A 22,117-nucleotide genomic window follows, 5' to 3' on the forward strand; every position below is an offset into this window, starting at 1 on the left:
ATTTTTTCTCGCGTTTTTTTAACATAAAATTTAAAGAATTATTGGATTATAAAGAGGAAGTCATAAACTAAATTCCAGTTTAAGGTTTGAGTCGATACATCAAAAAGAACGCCAATGGCAACTGTTGTGGGGTCAATATTCATCAAAATTTTTTGAGATAAAGCAAAAAAACTTTCTGCGTTTTACTCTCAAAATAGTATACTTTTAAGAAAAAAAAAGTTTGGGGTCCATTGGACCCCATGTGACCTCTACGTTACTTTTAAGAGGTGTGACCTCAACGGGTTAAGGATGCCAGAAAAATAATTTCTGATTAAGAAAAGACAAATTTGGACTATTTGGAGTGTGAAAGATATTTTTTATGTAAAAAAATTATATTTTTTTAATAATCGGATGCTCCTCCCCCCACCTCTTCCGTCTATTTCTGAGCCATATAATAGTCCTCTGTGGAATGTCAAATTTTTTTTTAATAACAAAAATATTTTAAATACGCTTAAATTGTACACAAAAATACATTTTTGTCGAAAAAAATTCTCACTTATCTTCACACAACACTGACGTAATCCTTCAACGATGCACTTTCGTGTCCCAACGCGATTTTGATAATTTGTCGTTTCGAGAGGGGGATTATCCCACGATCGTTGGATTCTCGGAACAAACGACCGTTAAAAACGCGTGGGACACAAAAGTGCATGGTTGGAGGGATTAGTGTTAATTTTTCTTTTCATGATTCATGTATTGTCTGCGTCATTATTTGTAATGTCTAGTCTTTACATTGGAATATATTTCAGGGAAAGAATCGACCAATAGATACCATCCTATTACTGAGCCCACGAGTCTAAGTGTTATACAAGAAGTAAGTATAGAAGTTGTAATAGAAACCAAGAAATGAATGAGACTAGATCGCCAATTATGCCTATACCACACCTCTCTCATACATATACACAGGGTGTTTCTTAAAGAGCGCCGATTAGCTATTTTTTTTTAATCAAAAATTGAGTCAAAAAGTCCTAAGTACCTTTTAGATATTACATATATTTAAACTGTTATTGCATATTACTATTTTCCCGTAGGAAACCGAGACCATTGACAACACCGAGATTGATATTGGAGCTCAGGAGAGTAGTAATGATGACATACCTCCCGATAGTCCCGATCTATTACATCTAGCGCCATCAAGATCTAGCGCCATCGAAAAGAACCATGAGGCAAGGATACGGGAAAAAACGGTGGCCGACATCAAAATGAAACTGAAGCCTGTATTCCAGGTGAGGAAAAATTCCGCTTATCGTTAGTTTGCTTTAACCCATTAACGATGAAGATCGTTGATTTTTCAACATGTTTTTGAACCTCACTTTCATGTCTGTAACAGAGGAATAAATGGATCAACGCTAAGTGTTCCTTATATTTTTGGGTGTGCTCTAACAAAATTTGGGCTCAGAATAGAGATATTCCAACTACAAAATTAAATATGGCGGCCTCTGTACAAAGAAATGAGAAAAAATTGTTCATTTTTTATGTTTATGAATTTTTTCGGACTGAAATCGCGCAGAAATCTGGAATATCGCTCAACCATCGGTGCATAAAATTGTTGAAGTTCAACAGAAATTTTTTTTATATTCATGTTGATGACTTTTTCTTCCATTTATTTTTACCTATAAGATGTTCATAGAAATACAAAATTCGTCGAAAAATACAAGAAATAACTGAGGGTGCGTTCCACTTATCGCTCGCAACGCTCGTGGAATCATTTCATCCTTGTTGTTTGTCAAATTTAAACAAGGGCGAAATGATGCTCGCGAGCGTTGTGAGCGATAAGTGGAACGCAGCCTGAGTCTTAGCCACTTTGAGGCCGCCATATCGAACCCGCCATTTTGAAAATTAATCATTTATCGTCAACCATCGTTATGAGACTCGATAATTATTATCTGAACTCGTAATAAGCTTTAAATTATAATAAATAAGAGATATTAACGAAAAACTCTAATTTTGGGGACATTTTTACGTTCTAGCCGCCATTTTGGAAGAAAAAGTCATCAACATGAATATAAAAAAAATTCCTGTTGAACTTCAACAATTTTATGCACCGATGGTTGAGCGATATTCCAGATTTCTGCGCGATTTTAGTCCGAAAAAATTTATAAACATAAAAAATGAACAATTTTTTCTCATTTCTTTGTACAGAGGCCGTCATATTTAATTTTGTAGTTGGAATATCTCTATTCTGATATCCCAAATTCTGTTAGAGCATACCCGAAAATATAAGGAACACTAACGTTGATCTATTTATTCCTCTGTTACAGGATGTCATACAAATGCTCAAAAGGTAGCACTTGTAGCATTTAATTATATTATTATATTAAAAAGACCAGTGCTCCAAGAGCTGCTTTTTGAAGAAATACGACTTTGGAGCACGTGTAATACGCAACTCGAACGAGCTGCAGACTATGGAGCATTGACATAGTTTATACCGATCACTTGATACGCGTATTAAATAGTAAATAACTAGTAAATTAGTTTGATTATTGGCTGATCAGCTCAAATATACTATTCGATACGCGTATCGAGAGATCGGTGTAAACTAGGTCATTGAGAATATGATGCGGAGCATTCGTAAACGGAAAAGAACAATAGAATTGAGCATGTGTCGCATTTAATGATGACTTGTATGACTTAGATTTTCCTCTCGGATGACGACGATGGACGCGGAGCTGGAGTTTGCGATCCAGCAGACGACCACGGGGAAGCAGCTGTTCAACCAGGCTGCTCGACGACCAGTCGTCGTGTTCTTCAGTCTGAAGCAGTACGCCGACAACAAGGGCAACGTCTTTCTCGTCTTTCTCAAGGTAACAGCCGATGTCTTTTTCTTTTGTTGAAAAAACTTTCAAGCCTGACAAATAATAATCTAACATTTTCTGTAAAAATTGTAATTGATTTTGTGCTCCAGTAAAAGCTTGCTTATGACTTTTCTTATTTTTGTTACCGTGGAGGAATTGAACATAAAAATTTCTTTTCAGGAAACAACAGCCACGATGCCGAAGTCGATGAACATCGGAGTGACGACGATGGACGCGGAGCTGGAGTTTGCGATCCAGCAGACGATCACGACCCAGCAAACACGGGTATATTACTGTTATATTATCTTGATATAACGAAATGTAACACGCAATATAACACGATTGTATCAGGTTATGTACACGTTAGTGGTAATTTCCCACTCGTGTGTATTGCAGTTATATAATATAAATATATAACATTTATATAGCAATAATATAATTTAGAGCATTATTGTAATATAACTGCAGTGTAACTGTTATTGTACCTTTTACTGTATATTAATTAATTTATAATTTGCCTTTTGTACATACTAATTCCAGAAAAGATCGTTAAATTAATTCTAAGCGAAAACAAACTGTTTTATTTGCTTTTGCTTGAAATTAATTTAAAAACCTTTTCTGGAATTAGTATGTGCAAAAGACATACATGTTTTTGCGTAGGAAAGGGACAAATATAAATATTTAATAATTTTATTAAAACTATTATTGCAAATTCCATTATGTACATCTTACACATACGAAGTAGATATAAATAATACTTCTGAGGCGTTTGTATTTGTTTGCTGAGTACCCTGGCGGAAATATTTTTACAAAATTTAAAAAAAAAGTAAAAGTGCACTACAAAAAACTATAAAATATAATTGCCAGAATCTATTAAATTCTACATGAATTTAAGAAATATTACAAAATCCTACATGAAAATGCTAGAATTGGAACATTTTTGTAAATTTTTGTATTTTTTTAGTGCATCTTGATCTAAATTTTTCTAAATTCATAATTGTAATAAATTTTTTAGCTGTACAAACAAATCAGTATTTGTTAGTATTTGTACGCAGTTGTAGTATTTTATGAGAAACTAAAAACTGAATTAGATTCTAAGTTGCATAGTTTTACGATACGTAAATTGTGGTAGATTTCTATAGTCATTTATAAATAATTGTAGTATTCTACAAGTAGATGTTTTAATTTTTTATAAAATTGTAGTTTTTCATAAAATACTACTTGCAATAATATCTTGATTTGAGAACATTGTAATTTGTGGTACTATTTCGTAGATATTTCTATAAAAAAATAACTATTTCTACAAAAAATTAAATATTTCAACAAAAATGTACAAATTTCTATTTCTAGTTCAATTTTGTAGTTATTCATAGAAATTTTTTCCGCCAGGGACGAAGAAAGGCCGAGGAATTAAGTGGCTTGCGGAAGAAGATGCCGCCATGCACATAGCATGCGCAATTTACGTCCAAAATCCGGGAAGCCAACCGAGCATATTTGAAGTAGAAGAAATTAAAAAGAACCATCCGGTGTTAAAAAATAGAAGTCGCAGTCAGATACGCGGATGGATCTGCGGGGAAAGGAGAAGGATTAGTAAGTGTTATTTTAGAAGAAAGGCCGAGGAATTAAGTGGCTTGCGGAAGAAGATGCCGCCATGCACATAGCATGCGCAATTTACGTCCAAAATCCGGGAAGCCAACCGAGCATATTTGAAGTAGAAGAAATTAAAAAGAACCATCCGGTGTTAAAAAATAGAAGTCGCAGTCAGATACGCGGATGGATCTGCGGGGAAAGGAGAAGGATTAGTAAGTGTTTATTTTAGAAGAAAGGCCGAGGAATTAAGTGGCTTGCGGAAGAAGATGCCGCCATGCACATAGCATGCGCAATTTACGTCCAAAATCCGGGAAGCCAACCGAGCATATTTGAAGTAGAAGAAATTAAAAAGAACCATCCGGTGTTAAAAAATAGAAGTCGCAGTCAGATATGCGGATGGATCTGCGGGGAAAGGAGAAGGATTAGTAAGTGTTTATTTTAGAAGAAAGGCCGAGGAATTAAGTGGCTTGCGGAAGAAGATGCCGCCATGCACATAGCATGCGCAATTTACGTCCAAAATCCGGGAAGCCAACCGAGCATATTTGAAGTAGAAGAAATTAAAAAGAACCATCCGGTGTTAAAAAATAGAAGTCGCAGTCAGATATGCGGATGGATCTGCGGGGAAAGGAGAAGGATTAGTAAGTGTTTATTTTATGTAAAAATTGTGTAATATATTCTCTTTGCAATTGGCGCAATTTAAAGATTTTACATCTCTTTTTTTAAAATACACATCACTTGGGTTGAGTTAGGTAACGCAATTTTGTGAATTATTTTGTTAGGGAGAAATAAAGCTACTACCATTTAAGATTTTTGGATTTACAATACACATTGCGCGTGTACTTGGCGCCTTTTTTTACCTTTTTTTGAAAAAGGTAATTTTGTACTGATATCATGCATTTTGTAGTGGTAAGCAAGTATCGGCAAAAATTTCCATTTTTCATTTCTTAATTATTCACAAATTAGCAATAACAACAATAGTATGTTGTGCACGTGTCTGTGAAGTTGGCATATCATTTTCCAGCAGATCAAAAATAAAAAGCAGTTCTTGTCGCATGCAGTCGAGTTCTATAGTTCCTGATACTTTTTAGTAATAGTTCTGGTGATTTTACCCCAAAAACAGTCGATCGAAAAAATGATCTGCTAACTTCCCGTAGCAGATCATTTTCTAGCAAATCAAAAATAAAAAAGAGTTCTTGTCGCATGCAGTCGAGTTCTATAGTTCCTGATACTTTTTAATAATAGTTCTGTTGATTTTGCCAAAAAAAGTCCATTGAAAAAATTATCTGCTAATTTTCCAAAATCTCGGAGTTCCGGTTTATTTAAAATATTTTTCGAATAGTTCTGAGCATACTGAAGCATTTTCTAAAAAGTTCTCGACATTAGCAATGTTGTACAATTGTTTAAAAAATTAATACCGCCCAAAAACCGAGTACTTAGAGAGAATAGTGTGATATGCTGTACAAAATGTCGCAGTTCCGGTTTGTCTAAAATTGTTTTCAAGCGATATTAATTTTTTAAACAATCATACGACATTGCCAGGGTCGGGAACTTTTTAGAAAATGCTTTAGTATGTTCAGAACTATTCGAGAAATATTTTAGATAAACCGGAACTGCGACATTTCGTACAGCATATCACCCTATTCTCTCTAAATACTCGGTTTTCAAGCGATATTAATTTTTTAAACAATCATACGACATTGCCAGGGTCGGGAACTTTTTAGAAAATGCTTTAGTATGTTCAGAACTATTCGAGAAATATTTTAGATAACCGGAACTGCGACATTCGTACAGAATATCACCCTATTCTCTCTAAATACTCGGTTTTCGAGCGGTATTAATTTTTTAAACAATCATACGACATTGCCAGGGTCGGGAACTCTTTAGAAAATGCTTTAGTATGTTCAGAACTATTCGAAAAATATTTTAGATAAACCGGAACTGCGATATTTCGTACAGCATATCACCCTATTTTCTCTAAATATTCGGTTTTCGAACGGTATTAATTTTTTAAACAATCATACGACATTGCCAAGGTCGGGAACTCTTTGGAAAATGCTTTAGTATGTTCAGAACTATTCGAGAAATATTTTAGATAAACCGGAACTGCGATATTTCGTACAGCATATCACCCTATTTTCTCTAAATATTCGGTTTTCGAACGGTATTAATTTTTTAAACAATCATACGACATTGCCAGGGTCGGGAACTCTTTGGAAAATGCTTTAGTATGTTCAGAACTATTCGAGAAATATTTTAGATAAACCGGAACTGCGACATTTCGTACAGCATATTACCCTATTCTCTCTAAATACTCGGTTTTCGAGCGGTATTAATTTTTTAAACAATCATACGACATTGCCAGGGTCGGGAACTCTTTGGAAAATGCTTTAGTATGTTCAGAACTATTCGAGAAATATTTTAGATAAACCGGAACTGCGACATTTCGTACAGCATATCACCCTATTCTCTCTAAATACTCGGTTTTCGAGCGGTGTTAATTTTTTAAACAATCATACGACATTGCCAGGGTCGGGAACTCTTTGGAAAATGCTTTAGTATGTTCAGAACTATTCGAGAAATATTTTAGATAAACCGGAACTGCGACATTTCGTACAGCATATCACACTATTCTCTCTAAGTACTCGGTTTTTGGGCGGTATTAATTTTTTAAACAATCGTACAACATTGCTAATGTCGAGAACTTTTTAGAAAATGCTTCAGTATGCTCAGAACTATTCGAAAAATATTTTAAATAAACCGGAACTCCGAGATTTTGGAAAATTAGCAGATAATTTTTTCAATGGACTTTTTTTGGCAAAATCAACAGAACTATTATTAAAAAGTATCAGGAACTATAGAACTCGACTGCATGCGACAAGAACTGCCTTTTATTTTTGATCTGCTGGAAAATGATATGCCAACTTCACAGACACTGAATTCGAGGATTAGTTTTTTGCCATTCTTCTTCTTCCTCTTTGTGTCCTCCGATTATTTATTTACGAACCTTCATTAGGATCTAAAAATATTGCCTGCGGAGTATTACTCTCATCTTTTGTATTCTAAATATCTCTCTCTCTCTCTCTCTCTCTCTCTCTCTCTCTCTCTCTCGATGCTTCTTTTTTTGTTGTAATCTAACCAATCAAAATGGCCCACGGTATTAAATGTTCCCTACCGAAAATATAGCAGAAAACAGATAGCCACTATTTTTACATACCTGGCTTCGTGGTTAATTTTCGTCGTGTCTAGCTATTTCACTATTTCCTTTCAAAAAGTGACAACGAGGAAAGTCAATTATATGATATCGCAGAGATATTACTCGTTTCTTGGAAATATTCCACGAACGTGGAATATTTTAACTCTTTGATACAGAGAGCATTAATCTGTTACTTTATATAGAAGATTTTATCTAATCTAAACAGATAATTATTAAACTTTTACATTAATCCAATGAATTGTTAAATATGTACAGTACAAAATAGCCATTGTTCTAATTTTCTTGCGAAATTTACGAAAGTAGTTATCTAATAAAAAACCTAATTTTCTTATAATAACTCTTTATGAAGTTACAAAAAATCTAAAATTTTGTGTCTTAAAATAATAATATAAATTAAAATAGGAAGTCAATATTACAAAAGTCTATTTTTGAACAATTTTTTTCCATCACTAAAGAAAAGTAAATATTGGAAATTTTTATATGAAATAACTATCATGTAACCTATTTCAATAGGGAACGATCAGATTTTATTAGATAAAATATGATTCACTTGATATTTGAAACTACAACCCCTTTTCCCAAGTAAAAAATAAATTTGCTTGCAATTATGTGATTATGCCATATTGTCTCGTCCGGATGGAATAATTATGTAGTCGTGCTCCTGCATGCGCCTAGACAACAGCGTTTAAAGCATTGCCCTAAAATGCAAAAAGCAAGCGCGCGCCTGCGCCTTTTCAGCGCCCTCCGCGCGGCCCGCGCCTCTGGGCGCCGCGCGCGCCCGTTCTTCATTGGGTTCTGTTCGTTTGTCCGGACAACAAGCACTTTTCCTATCTTCAGGATTTTCATCGTTTTGGATGCCGAACATAAGGATCGAAAGGGTAGCTCTCCCTCGAAACACTCGAGAGGAGACATAATTTATCGTAAGCACCGTTTTGCAAGCCTATTCTCCCGTGAGACGATCCCGAGATTTCTTGCGACGTAAGGGATACATCGTGCAGTCATTTTGCGGACAGCAAGCAGACATCGAGGGACTCACCCGCTCGAGGCTCTTTTTCCAGGAACAGCTGTTCTCAGATTCCTGAGCATACTTGTAGACTTATCGCCTACCGGACTGACGCATAACCTCCAAGACCCTGCCCAAGAGGTTAGGTCGCCCGCAACGGGGCGCTTCGCCCGTATACGAGGTTTTAATTTTGGTCTCCAGGCAACACCTGCCTTCGAGAAATTAGCAAGCACTGAAGGACAGACGGTCGCATAAGCGGCCGGGGCGTTGTACCAGGTATGTCCTCTTGTCGACCCACATTCCGTGGCAAAGAGAGGACATAACCGACTGTTCCCTTCTGCTTTGCCTTTTCCGTTGCAGTGGCCAGTGCCCATTAACGTCGGCGACGTACCAGGTATGTCCTCTTGTCGACCCACATCCCGTGGCAAAGAGAGGGCATAACCGATTTTTTTCTTCTGTCTCGCCTTCTCCGTTACAGTGGCCTATGCCCATTAACGTCGGCGACATCTCTCTACAGCTCTTGGTATGTATCTTTTGCTGTTAACAAGAAGAATATCTATCACTCAAGTGGTTGCCTGCCTCAATGCCCTCGGCTCTGGCAGGCCAAACCTGCTACAACCGGAAATCCTGCGCGACCTTAAGAACGATGCAGATTTCCTCGGGCGCCAGACGCCGCCGGCAGTAGTGCTCGGACGCTCGCCTAATCTAAGGCGCACGGACACCCTCGGTAATGACTCACAGTCGCTCGTCGACTCCAAGGCGCAGGGACGCCATCGGCAGTGGTGCACATTCGCCCCCCGACTTCCTTGGCGCATAGACGCCCATCGGCTCACCGACCGGCCTTATATTCTTCAGAGGGCATACACACACTGTTTCTTCCTAGCTAGAAGCGTTTTACCAAGTCTTCCTTTATAGTAGGGGAGCCCAGAGGGCTAAATGGCGATTTACTCGAGCGTCGTAGGAACCTATTGGATTTTGAAGATTAGATGGTAGAAAGAAAAAAAGGTTATATAATACCCTTTCACCGGTGGGGGAAGCGTCTACAGGTTTTCAAAAATGTAAAAAAAAATAGTCACATGAAAATATTCGAGCGCGTCAGATATTGATAGTGTATATGCCCCACGTGTCTCTGATATTGGAGGTATGTTAATCTGCCGGTTTGCATGGTGAGGGTGGCTGTACGGAACGGTTAAAAACGGGAAAAAGAAAATTTATTCGAGCGCGTCAGATATTCGGAGGGGATGTTAAGTGAACCCGAAAGAAGCTCCCATTCAAAAGACTGACGATTCGGACATGACGCAAGCTCATGGCGGCTTCTTGATAATGCAAAAAAAATCGCCATTTTGAAATACTCGAGCGCGTCAGATTATTATACAGGTGATTCAGCTTGATGTCCTAGTCGCGCTGACCCATAATCTGACGATTATTTGGAGGGATTTTCTTAATCTGACAAATTAAAAAAAAAATTTTTTTTTTAAATTACTAAGTGTGACAAGTAAAATGCATGGAAAATAGAATGCAAATAAAAAAATCTATTTCTTTCAATTATAACCCTATTCACTCCAACGTTTTTTTCGCCCCAATAATCCTCCAACCATGCACTTTCGAGTTTCACGTGTTTTTTATAATGTTAATAGCTTTGAAAAATTCCCCAAAAATTATTATAATATCTTTGTACCTTCGACTAAAAATCAATGTAAAGAACATTTGGAAATCATTTATTTAAATATTTTTTTACAACAATTATATGTTGACAAACACACGTTACGACTCGTTTTACTTAAAAAATCATAACTCACGAACAAATTGACGAAGCTTAATGAACCAAAACGCAAATTAAAGCTAAAAGTAGTGCAAATGAGAAAAAAAATATGAAATAATTATTAATTAAATAGGAATACTTAATTTCGTCGCCGCAAATTTGGTAATTTTTAAATGGTACAGAAGGACTTTAAGGACTTAAAGAATGCTAGAAAAAGAATTTCTGAATAAGAAAAGGCGAATTTGAAATGTGATAGATATTTTTTATGTAAAAAAATTAATTTTTTTTTTATAATTGTAGCTTCTTTTCACCTCTTCTGCTTCACTGCAGCTGCACGCACTAAACTTTTCTGACGATTTGTGCTACTTCGGCTTGTGGAAATCGGCAGATTATATTTTTTCCGTTATTCTTAAATTATTTCCTTCAAAATAAAAAAAAATTCGACCGCGCTCGAGAATGTCAAGGTGAGGTTTTTTTTTTGCTAGTTTGTGACTCTCCCACTCCCTTACGTCACGCTCAAATCGTCAGATTATTGAAATGCACACTTTTCTGCATGTTATTAACCCACCTTACCTTAATCTGACGCGCTCGAGTATTTCTAACGATCGATTTTTTTTTACTATTCTGATCGGCTGCCCTAGACGCGCGATCCTATATTAAGGGCTTATATATAGTGGAGGTACTCAACAGGGTGCAAGGTATCCCCCTATATGTTAATCTGTCGCGCTCGAGTAAATCACCAAATCCCCCATTAGGCTCCCCTACTATTAACATTCCATAGGTAAAAAGGCCGTGGAGACATCAGGGAGACCCTTAAAGCAGCACGGGCATATGAAAAGATAGGGCGCGAGATTTCTAATTCCTCAGCCCTGGTGAGTAAAGGGACCCTACAGCCTGTCCGTCAGCAGGCGCCGCAGCGCTGTTTTCATTCTCTAAACCGCAGCTTCCGAGAAACCGGAAAGCTCCTGGTTTTTCCATTAAGGGCTCCCTAAACTCGGACTCTTTACCGAGCCATCGTCCTCACTCTCGGTCCCGGCTACAACACTATCGTTAGACACCGTAAGTACCGCCGAGCGCCTCCACAGCTACACGAGGTTATCACCCTCTTATTACATTTTGCCTCCATCGAGAGCCGCCTTGAGAGAAATGGAACTTTCGCAGGCCACCGCAAAATTCCTTGATTTAGAGGTTAAATGCCTCTTGCGTAAAAGAGCCATCTAGGCGGTCGAACTCTACGCTGAACAAACCTTATCCTCGTTCTTTCTTATAGAAAAAGTAGCGTCAGACTCATTGAGGCTTTATCGAGCAGCAAGGCGCCAGTATACCACGTGAATGGATAACCAGTTGAATAACCAGCTGAGAGAGTAGTAGGTTGCTTGGAGCAAACGCGCAGCGAATATACGCGCAGAATTAAATATACTCTTTGAACCATCAAGCGGTAAGCGACTTTATAATAATTTTACGTGAATTAATCACGTTTAATGAGCCGCCGCATTTTAAATTGGAGGATTGGCGGACAGTAGTTCGCCTCATGTTACCGGGATGACTAATGGCCACTGTAGATCTGGAGGACGCGTACTTGCTGGTTCCAAACCAGGCTCTGCTACCAAAACTATTCCAGGTCTTATTTACAATTATCGAATAACTGTAAATTTTTAGGACTCGTTCCAATGCCGCCGGTCAAGATATCTCGATACCTACTTGCCGTCGGGAAAAATTATTATAATTTAACAACACACAAGGACTTTTATACACAATATGAGCACCGATAATTTTTTCGATAACTAATAGGGAGATTCCACCATACGTAGTACATACGTAACATGTGAATTTATTCACGGGGATTACCATACGTGAAATAACATGCGATTTCAAGTTCAATTACGAAATGTAATAGCAGAACAATTTACGCGATTGTGTAACGTGATCGCGGCCGTAGCAGCCGAAAGTAGTCTGCCATGTCAGAACTTTAAGCACTCGAATTCATCATATCTCCTATCAGACCTTGCAGGGTAGATCAATGTCTTTTTAAGCCCCAGTCAATCTATTCAGATTGGTTCCAGCAAATTCATTCGAGAAATTTTTTCAGATGCTTCTTTGAACGATTGGGGAACTTCGTGCGGCGAGTTGCGTACACACGGCTGGTCGCCGGTAGACGAGGGAGCTCCTCATGGTATCGCAGCTGAACTTAAAGCAGTTTTCTACACCCTTTGCGGCTTCGCAGCGGATCTCCGCAATTGCGACATTTTGCTTCGTTTTGTCAACGCAACCACTTTAGCTTACATCAATAAGCTTATCATTATTCAGTCACCACATCATTCTGAAATTTCAAGACAAGTTTGGCGTTAGTACGAAAGTCAAAATACTTTAGTTTTTTGCTTTATATATTTTCTCTAGTGAGAATTTCATCTAACGCTGAATCTCGAATCGCAGTTACTGAGGGGCCCCCACCTATCGATAATTCTCAGCGAGTGGCCAGGACTTTTGGTCCACTCAATGTGGACCTTTGTTACGTCTCTACTTAATACCAAATGCGATTCCTCTGTTTCAGGGTCCCTAGATCCGGGACCTATAACAATATATGCGCGCACTCTCTCAGAGGAAAGACTGAATTTCTACGCGTTTACACTCTTTTGCTGGTTAAAACGCGTATTGAAAAAGATAATGGACGAGGGCGCAACGGAAACTTTGGTGACGCCAGGGTGGTTTCCCCAAACATGCTTTCCATTGTTTCAACACCCCTTGATATCTAACCTGTTAATTCTTCCTCTCAGTTACTCTCTGCTTTCTCTACCTTTCAGAAACCAATATCCAGCGTGGAACACTCCCTCCCTAATAGCCGGGAAGGTATCAGAGAATCTCTCAGGGCCTAATACCATCAGTAGCCATACCAACGATGCTACAGTCAACTATCAAGCAATACTCTCGCCCTCGCCACCTCTGGTGAGATGTCTGTTATCACCATCAGCTATCTCTGTATTCTCCAACGATTCCTCAAGCGCTAGATTCTCTAGCTCAGAAACTTAGCCTCTCCGCCGCTTATTCCAGTCTAAATACGAGTTAATTTCGCAGAACGAAATCGGCTAACGTCCGGCGGTTAAGCGTCTTTGCAAAGGTGTTGCAGCGCACAATTCGCCGCAGTCTCGTTATGACCACGTCTAGAATCCGGCTCCGGTGATCGTCAAATGATCTTCTATTTATCCATATTTACGTCCTTTGATTGTCGTTACCAAGAAACTTATTCTACTTTTTGTTCTCGCTGCGGGTCAGCGTGTATTTACACTCTCTTCCCTTCGAATTTCTCAGATCTCTATTAATGATAAATTGATATTGCGGATTCCTGATCGAATCAAGACAGTACCGGACCGTGCTCAACCCCCTCTCTGTCCTTCTCGTCTCCAGGACCACGAGAATCTTTGTATCATTTGCCTAACAGAATATTACATAAATAGAACTAAGGATCCATGGCCATCGGAATGTGATTTCCTTTTTTTTTATCTCTCTTGCTAGGCCATATAAAGCTATCACGGCTTAAACTACAAGCAGTTGGTTTCGACAGAGCGTATAGATAAATGTGGAATAGATACTACTATTTTCTCAGCTCACAATACGCATCACGCGTCAACATTAAAAGTTGCTAAAAGGGGGATTTTCGCTCGACCGAATCAGGTACGCGGCAGGTTGGACCAGTGAATCCCATCATTTTTTCGCAATCCTTTACAATAGGCCATTAATCCAGAGGATTTCAGTACCGCGGTCTTTCTATCACAATGGTCTAATTTATATCCTCTAGCGCATAACTTAATAAAAAAAAAAAAAAAAAAAAAAAAAAAAAAAAAAACAATTGTTACTTTCCAGCCAGAATGCTGATGTCGTTTCGACATCTAACCGACGTCTATAGACACGTCATTTCTCGCTGGGTTACGGCATCCTAATGTAACAGACTTATTAATTATTAATTATTTTTTATATATTTATGCGTTGCCCATTTTACGTCATCAACATTAGAATGTGAATAATATTCTTGCTATGTTTCAATATTTGGCTAACAAATCGCGAACATAATTTGAACAACTACATAATTATTCCATCCGGACGAGACAATATGGCATAATTGTAAGATTAAACGAACTTACCAAGTGAAGTTCGATCTTAATTATGCCCTATGTCTCGTCCGGATGGACGCCCACCCTTTTAGTGTTTCTTCCCTCCCTGATATTTCGCGATTTGTCTTCTTTGAACTTATGAAGAACGGGCGCGCGTGGCGCCCAGAGGCGCGGGCCGCGCGGAGGGCGCTGAAAAGGCGCAGGCGCGCGCTTGCTTTTTGCATTTTAGGGCAATGCTTTAAACGCTGTTGTCTAGGCGCATGCAGGAGCACGACTACATAATTATTCCATCCGGACGAGACATAGGGCATAATTAAGATCGAACTTCACTTGGTAAGTTCGTTTAATCTTACAATTAAACTTTTTTTTAATTATTATTGATGTATGTGATAGGAAAAATACAAAACCTATTCTGCATAAAATATACGTAAAAACAAAATTTAATTTAAATACTTTTTTAGAATAACAAGCTTTAAATGTAAAACAAAAGTATATATTTTAATTATACTACACTTATAAACCATAAACAAAAAGAGAAAATTTTTAGTTTAGCTGGTTTATCATATATAAATAATGTAATAATATTATTACATTTATGTATAATACATTAGAATTTTATAACGTACGTTTTTTTGTAACGTTCTTTTTGAAACTTGTAAATTGACTTTAAAATTCTGTTTTAAATTTAAACAAGTAAAAAGCTTTTACAAACTTTTATTAATTAAATAATATAAGAATTTATATATATATATATATATAAATGTATAAAAATTTTTTATTTTTAATTACTTATACTATGGCAATTATTAATATTTTTTTAAACAAACGCAATATATATTTTTTTATACATCCTGATCTGTAAAAAAGAATGTGTTTCTGCATACTGAAATAAGTTATATTATTATTACTTTATCTACGCATTTCTTCCGTTTTTTCAAATATTGTAAATGCTATTAAAGTTAAAATATAAGTAATTGCTTTGTTTACATATCCTTAAGTAATACATTAAGTTTAATAACTTAAGTTTAACAATATTATAAATATATTTAAATTTCTAATTTTTAATATTTCTATATTTTTTCAGTTTATATGCTTTCATCCCAGATAGCAAGCTAACATTATTAATTATTATTTGACCAAAATGACAACAACTTACTATTTGGAATCTGCTTATAATATTGCAAAACCTGAGAGCAAAATAAGACTCAGAACTGTATAATTATTATTATGTTATCTAATACTAATATATTTTTTATAGAAATACCGAAATTATTAAGTCACTCTTTGCATTTTTTTTATTATATTCAAGGAATAAATTTTTCATATTTAATTATGTATAAAATATGTTCATATATGTTTTCTTCTTTTGTATAATCTCTGTTTGCATTTATACAATAAAAATAAAAGAAGAAGAATTAAAAAATTAGTAAAAGGATAATTTTTGCATTGTTTCTCGTACAAAAAACTAAAATTTGAAGAAATAAAAAAAATTTACTATACATATATAATTATATATAGATAAAGTGTAACAAGTGTATATAAAATATGATTATATTAGAATATTGTATAATCTAATTGCAATTTTACTCTTTATAAAAAAAACAATGCAAATGCTATTTTACAAATTATTTTTCAATTACATTTTTTATTATTTTTCTTATATATACGATCAGAGATTATACATGAGGAAGAAATCATGTATGGACATATTTTATATATAATTTATACATGAAAAATTTCTTTCCAAGATATGAAATATCATATTAAATTAGATTTTAATAGAAATTATTTTGTTAAATTATAATATATTTTGAGTGATAAACAAGTAAATATGGGTCCCTTTGATATTGTAGGAAGATTTTTTTTGCTCCGATAGAACATGCAGGTGAAACAAGATGTCAAATTCTCGTAAAATATCTTGCAGTGACACTACTGCACATCTGTGTTACTTTACACATATCGATCAATACTTTAGCAAATATGAACTTTTATAAAATACAACTTTACACATCGTATGAAGTACTTCAAAGGATACTAACGAGAAAAACAAATAATAAAAGAACTCATATAGAACTTCCGTCATATGGTTTCTCTTTATCGAGTTTTGTTTGTCCGGCTACAACCCCACGAATTTCTTTGATGACAAAGTAAGTTTTTTAATGCGTGAAAAGCGTTACAAAATCTTATTGCTTGTTGTGATTAAATTGTTATGGTAACAATATATAAACGCCGGTTGAGTTTGCTGCTTTAGTCACGACATCATATAATAAAGCTTTTGCTTAGAGTACGAAAATAGAATTCCAGTTCTCTAAACTCAAGTTAAAATCTTTAAATAGATAGAATCTATGAGAATTTTAATATACCTACAGAATTTCAAATTTATCAATTCTTGTTATGCTTTTTGAAATTTAGAAATTTTATTCTATAAAATATTTTATATTGTACTTATACAAATAATATTTTACTTTAAATTAACATAAAAGTAGCAACAATTAAATTTTTTAATTATACATTTAACCTGATATTCAGCCTGATACTCAATTGTATTACTTCATTGATTTAGTTTCTAAAGCTTACCTTAAGGAACAGATCTGGATATCAGCAATTTCGAACAATTGATTACAATTTCCTCAAGCAAATTAGTTTCTTTGACAAGCTCGGCTTTAAAATGAAATTTTGCAAGAGATTACGTTCTACGTGATCGAATTTTCCAGTATATCACAGAGACCATATACTTATGTAATTGAAGCATAATTTTGCTTTTAAAGACAAAATATAATTGTTCTTGAAATTTATCAACATAATTAAACAATTATAAACAACTTAACAATGTGCTCCTAAAACAATTTTTCCAATTAATTATGACATACCTACGTACATAAATATAAATTACTGGATGATAAAAAATTCCATAAAACCAAATTTAATGAAATTATTTATGTGATGAATCTCTCTCTCTCTCTCTCTCTCTCTCTCTCTCTCTCACACACTCTATCCGCTCTCCCCCCTCACTTGCTCTCTCCCTCAATACAGTTGTCAATATTTAATAGCTAATTTGTAAATTAATAATTGACTACTAAAATAATACTATATTAGAATTTTTACAACTATTATAAATTGCTCATATTTTAATCACATATAAAATTTACCAAATTATTTTTATTTTGCAAATAATAAAATAAAGCGCAATGGACCGTCACTGTTTCCGTTGAATTAGGTGTACTGTAATAAACGGGGTACTTTGCCAAGCTCTCCAAGTATTTACTTAACTTATGCCATATCATCTTAACTGCATTCGAGCTATCTGCCCTTTGACGTAGACAGCTACTTGCATCAATGTTAAGTGCATCTGGAAACCGCATTGGCAGTGGCTCGTAACATTTGCCACTTTAACTCGAAGAGATGCTCAGTACGAACGTAATATTTTAAATTAAAGCTTGAATTAAAGACTTATTTTTTTGTTCCATTATATTGATCTGTACTTCGAAAAAGAATTTATTTTAAAAAGAATCTGTTTTATTATTTATTTTATTCAATGTCTTTGATAAACATTGATAAAAAATAGATGATAAGTAGGTACGATTAAAATAAATATTTTTGATGTACAATTATCGCTTTCAAATATCCTTTTAACATAGTAGGGGAGACCGAAGCGAAGTCGTCACTGTTTTTTTGGAGCCGATTTTTAACAACAAAACAAATAATTTTAGTAAAATGTGGTATACTGTTGTAATGAGTAAACTCTTGGCTACAAAATTTATTAGGACATTTTTGGTCTACGTTGCTTTGTTCAACTGGTATAGAGTAAAAACGACAAAGGTGCAAAAATTAAAATGTCAAATTTGCTGGGGCGGAGTTGTTACTCCATTCTCGGACTGAATTTTAAATGAAAAATCATAAATTTGATCATGAAAAATGATAGGATACCTACATTTTATTAATTATTTTTTAATAGAAAAATGAAAACATTAATTAAAAACACGATGGCGAAAAATAATTACAAGAAAAGCGCACACACTTATGTGCCCTACGCTCGCACGTTTTTCGTCAGCTCTATTCTGTCATCTCTGAGTACACGCAGCACATATTATCCAAGTCCACGCCGGAATCCGATCACTGCTGCGTCTTTGACTTTGATTTTCGCTCAAAACCTGCATGATATGGCTTGGTAACGAGTTCGCCCCGGACACAAGTTTCAAGTTTGGTCGCTCATAAAATATTAGAAATCAATAAAAATAAAAAAACTTTACTGGATTCGTGTTCAGCATGCATTACTCTTTAGAATCACTTACTTTGAGATTCGGAGACACAATAATATTTAAGATATTATACAAATTTTCGACGCGCAAAAAATTTTACTTTTGACCTCCGAAAACACGTTTGCCTCGATAAAAATTACAACATGGTACATAACCTCACTAAACTCCGTTGGTCACGTAGACTCCATAAGCCGCGTTTACAGTATTAATGGCGAGTTCACACAACATACAGATTTCGAGATAATTGCAATGACGACTTTGCCCAGGTGACGACTTTGCCCCGGTCTTCCCTACCGCTTTTTTTTATTGATAACACTACACGGAAAAAAATGATGTTGTATCAACAGCATCAGTGTGAGTTGAGATAAAATTGTAGCGAGAATATTAGTAAGGCCCTGAGAAACAAAGGGTTCGATGTGGTCTATACTGTTCCTAAAAAACTCGACCGTATTATTAAGAGAGGTAAAGATAGGCTTGAAAACGTTAAACGCATGGAGCTGGTATATGAGATTGACTGTCTTAATTGTGAGGCTTGTTACATCGGACAAACCAAAAGAAATTTTGAGACTAGAATCAAAGAACATTGTGCTGATATTAAAAAGCATCCCAGCAATCATTCGGTGGTTAGCAAGCATTGACCTCTTGCAATCACAATTTTAATTGGTCTAGTTCCAAAGTTTTACATAGCGAGAAACACTTCAAAAAAAGAGAAATAGCCGAAATGGTGTTTATAAAAAAAAAACAATAACACTATTAATTTGCAGAAGGACACCGATAACCTTCCCATTATATACGACAAAATAATAATTTTAATGTAAGCACTTTTTGGTTACCTCTGCCTTTGTTTCTCACTCATTGTCAGTCGTTCGTTGTCATCTAATGTGAACGCACCACCGAACATTACATTTGTTAATATGACTCGTCTATCTTTTATCACCATTTGACTTACAAAACATGTAAGTTGTGCTCTTTTTTATTACTGTTTTTCTTATTATACTTTTTTGTATTTTACTTTGTTTAGTAATTATTATACTTTCTTTGTATTTTAGTTCGTATAGACTCGTAGACATTGCTGCCACAGTTGTACAATGAAGTGTTTTGCAAGCGGTCAATTGTATTGTACGCACTTGAAAAGGACCAGAATCTCGGTTGAAACGCGTTGTGCTTGTTAAATTAATAAATATTGCCAGTTCAGTCGAAGCAAAGGAGTTGTTTAATTGTATTATTCACTGGCGAAGAAAAAGTACCTTATTTGAGATAAAATCTATTGATGCAACATCAATATTAATGAATAAAAGACATTAGATAATTGTTTTAATAATTTAAATAGTTGGTTCAATAATATCCAATTGAATTAACTATTTATGTTTGTGGCAGCCCGTGGCGTCGACGTTTAATTGAAGCAACTTCATTTTTTTTCTGTGTATATTAAATTTACAAAAAAAAAACAAAAAAATTGCATTAAAAAATTATAAAATTATAAAAGTATTTTATAAAAGTAATTTAGCTAATTTTATCAATAACATTATACAATTTGATAAACAATTTATAATTTATATCGCTTTCATTTATAGCGTTTAATAAAAGAAATTCAAGAAGTGTTCAATAAGAAAGAAATAAGTTATATCGTTTAATAAACGCCATTTCCAAGATTAATATCTTAATCTTAATAACATTTAAAATGTTGTTGCTTTTCTTTATTACAGTTATCTTTTACACGGAGTTGGTTTAAGCTATTTATGTACTCTAAGAACCAACGAAAGAAGGCACGAACGTCTCAGAATCATGAAGAAATTGCATCATTCGTAACATTGAAATCAACTTGTTTGTATCTCGTCGCTGGATATACGAGTGGACCAAAAGAAAGAGACCATATTTTTTGACAACACGTCATTCGTATGGAGTCAATCCGGAAATTAATTCAACCAATTTGTGGATTAGAGCCACAACTTTACCTATTTAACTGTCCTTGGGGCCATTCTCTAGAAAAAGTATTATAAAACTATAGTCAATTACTTTGAGCGGACATAAGGAGCTGTGGAAAAAATTGCAAAACTAAGATATTTTGTAGATATTTACAAAAACATTTAAATTTGCATATTTCCGCAATCATATTTTTAATCAATATCCCGACTTAAAATAATGGCTGTCTGAATCTCCGTCATTACACGCCGGCACGTAACATCGAGGTGACTACTTTGAGGGGAAGCCCCTAATTTCGACGTGCTAGAGCGACTCGGAGTGTTAAGTGCGAAAACGATTGCCAGGTACTGTGCACAGCCACGTTCAACAGGGAGTGTGTGTGTTGTACTTGTTGCATTGCACGAAATGTCTTGAGTGTAAGTGCCGATGTTTCACATTGACATAGCATGACGCGCATGCATCCAAGCACGTTAATTAATTTCTAATTAGTCAAGTGACATTCTCGATTGTCTCTGTATGTTTGCCATGCATGCTACATGAGATGCATACAATGCTTGACGAAGTTTGTAAATTGATATATTTTAAGTTATATCTATCTATATTTCTTTGCGCCAAAATTGATTAACAAAAATGTTAAATAGTTCTTTAATATGTTGAATGACTAATATTTTAATATACGGAATTTTCTGTCTTCTACATTTCTCGAATAATAAAATAACATAAAATTTAGGTAGATTCAAATTTGCTATAAGCAAAGTTATAATTTTGGATATCTACTTAAAAGATATACCTACTATTATGTAAAGCTTTAAATAACGCGAATTTATTTAAAATTCTTTTAAAAACAAAGTTAATCACAAATTAAAAAAACATAATAAATAATACAATATATATATGTATATATATATATATATATATATAAATTAATAATTAACATATTAAAAATTTATTTTACTTATAACTATATAATAAAAAATATATTTAAAACATATAGAGTTATCGGATGCATTATGTTTGTTGGATGTTAAGCGTTATTCAAACTGCGCGAGTTGAAAACTGAAATCTTCGTCTTATGTTGTCATGATTATTTTATGTCATGCATTAGCGAGAGATACAAATACGTGAAGGGATATTATTTTGGAGATTTGCCTTATACTACACCGTATTTTCGTATACGTAACTTTCCGAGTCAAGATTTAGCGGTAAGCTTAGAGAGTCCTTGTCGTATATACTTCGTTAAAAATATGCCACGTATTCCCTGACGAGCGCACTTTAGCCATATCTTATTGCATCGTGGATATTTTGACTAGATAAGGGAAGCAGATAAACATAGGCAGTAATGCTTCGAGTAAACAATATTTTATTAATAATAGAAATATTAAATAGAGATTACATAGTACATATATTAACAATGTACAGACTCCGT

The 22,117-nt window shown here is 35.0% G+C and overlaps 2 protein-coding genes across 5 annotated transcripts in view; both read left to right on the plus strand.

Annotated features, from left to right (window-relative positions):
- Slo2 (slowpoke 2) overlaps positions 1 to 22,117 on the plus strand; it is a 310,825-nt gene that overhangs the window by 87,286 nt on the left and 201,422 nt on the right. The gene's annotated exons all lie outside the window — the stretch shown is intronic.
- On the plus strand, positions 2,354 to 4,442 carry LOC139810511 (moesin/ezrin/radixin homolog 1-like). Its single transcript, XM_071774118.1, has 3 exons — positions 2,354 to 2,843; positions 3,015 to 3,119; positions 4,224 to 4,442. Exons 1-3 carry the CDS (start codon positions 2,688 to 2,690, stop codon positions 4,281 to 4,283), a joined length of 321 nt encoding a protein of 106 aa, XP_071630219.1. The 5' UTR covers positions 2,354 to 2,687; the 3' UTR covers positions 4,284 to 4,442.

This window comes from Temnothorax longispinosus, chromosome 3 (assembly GCF_030848805.1).
Source record: "Temnothorax longispinosus isolate EJ_2023e chromosome 3, Tlon_JGU_v1, whole genome shotgun sequence".
Classification (NCBI taxonomy): Eukaryota; Metazoa; Arthropoda; class Insecta; order Hymenoptera; family Formicidae; genus Temnothorax; species Temnothorax longispinosus.

Coding starts and splice junctions, on each gene's coding strand:
- LOC139810511 (XM_071774118.1), top strand. CDS start 2,688: ATGACGACGATGGACGCGGAGCTGGAGTTTGCGATCCAGCAGACGACC. Junction 2,844..3,014: donor TCTTTCTCGTCTTTCTCAAG/GTAACAGCCGAT, acceptor ATTTCTTTTCAG/GAAACAACAGCCACGATGCC. Junction 3,120..4,223: donor TCACGACCCAGCAAACACGG/GTATATTACTGT, acceptor TTTTTCCGCCAG/GGACGAAGAAAGGCCGAGGA.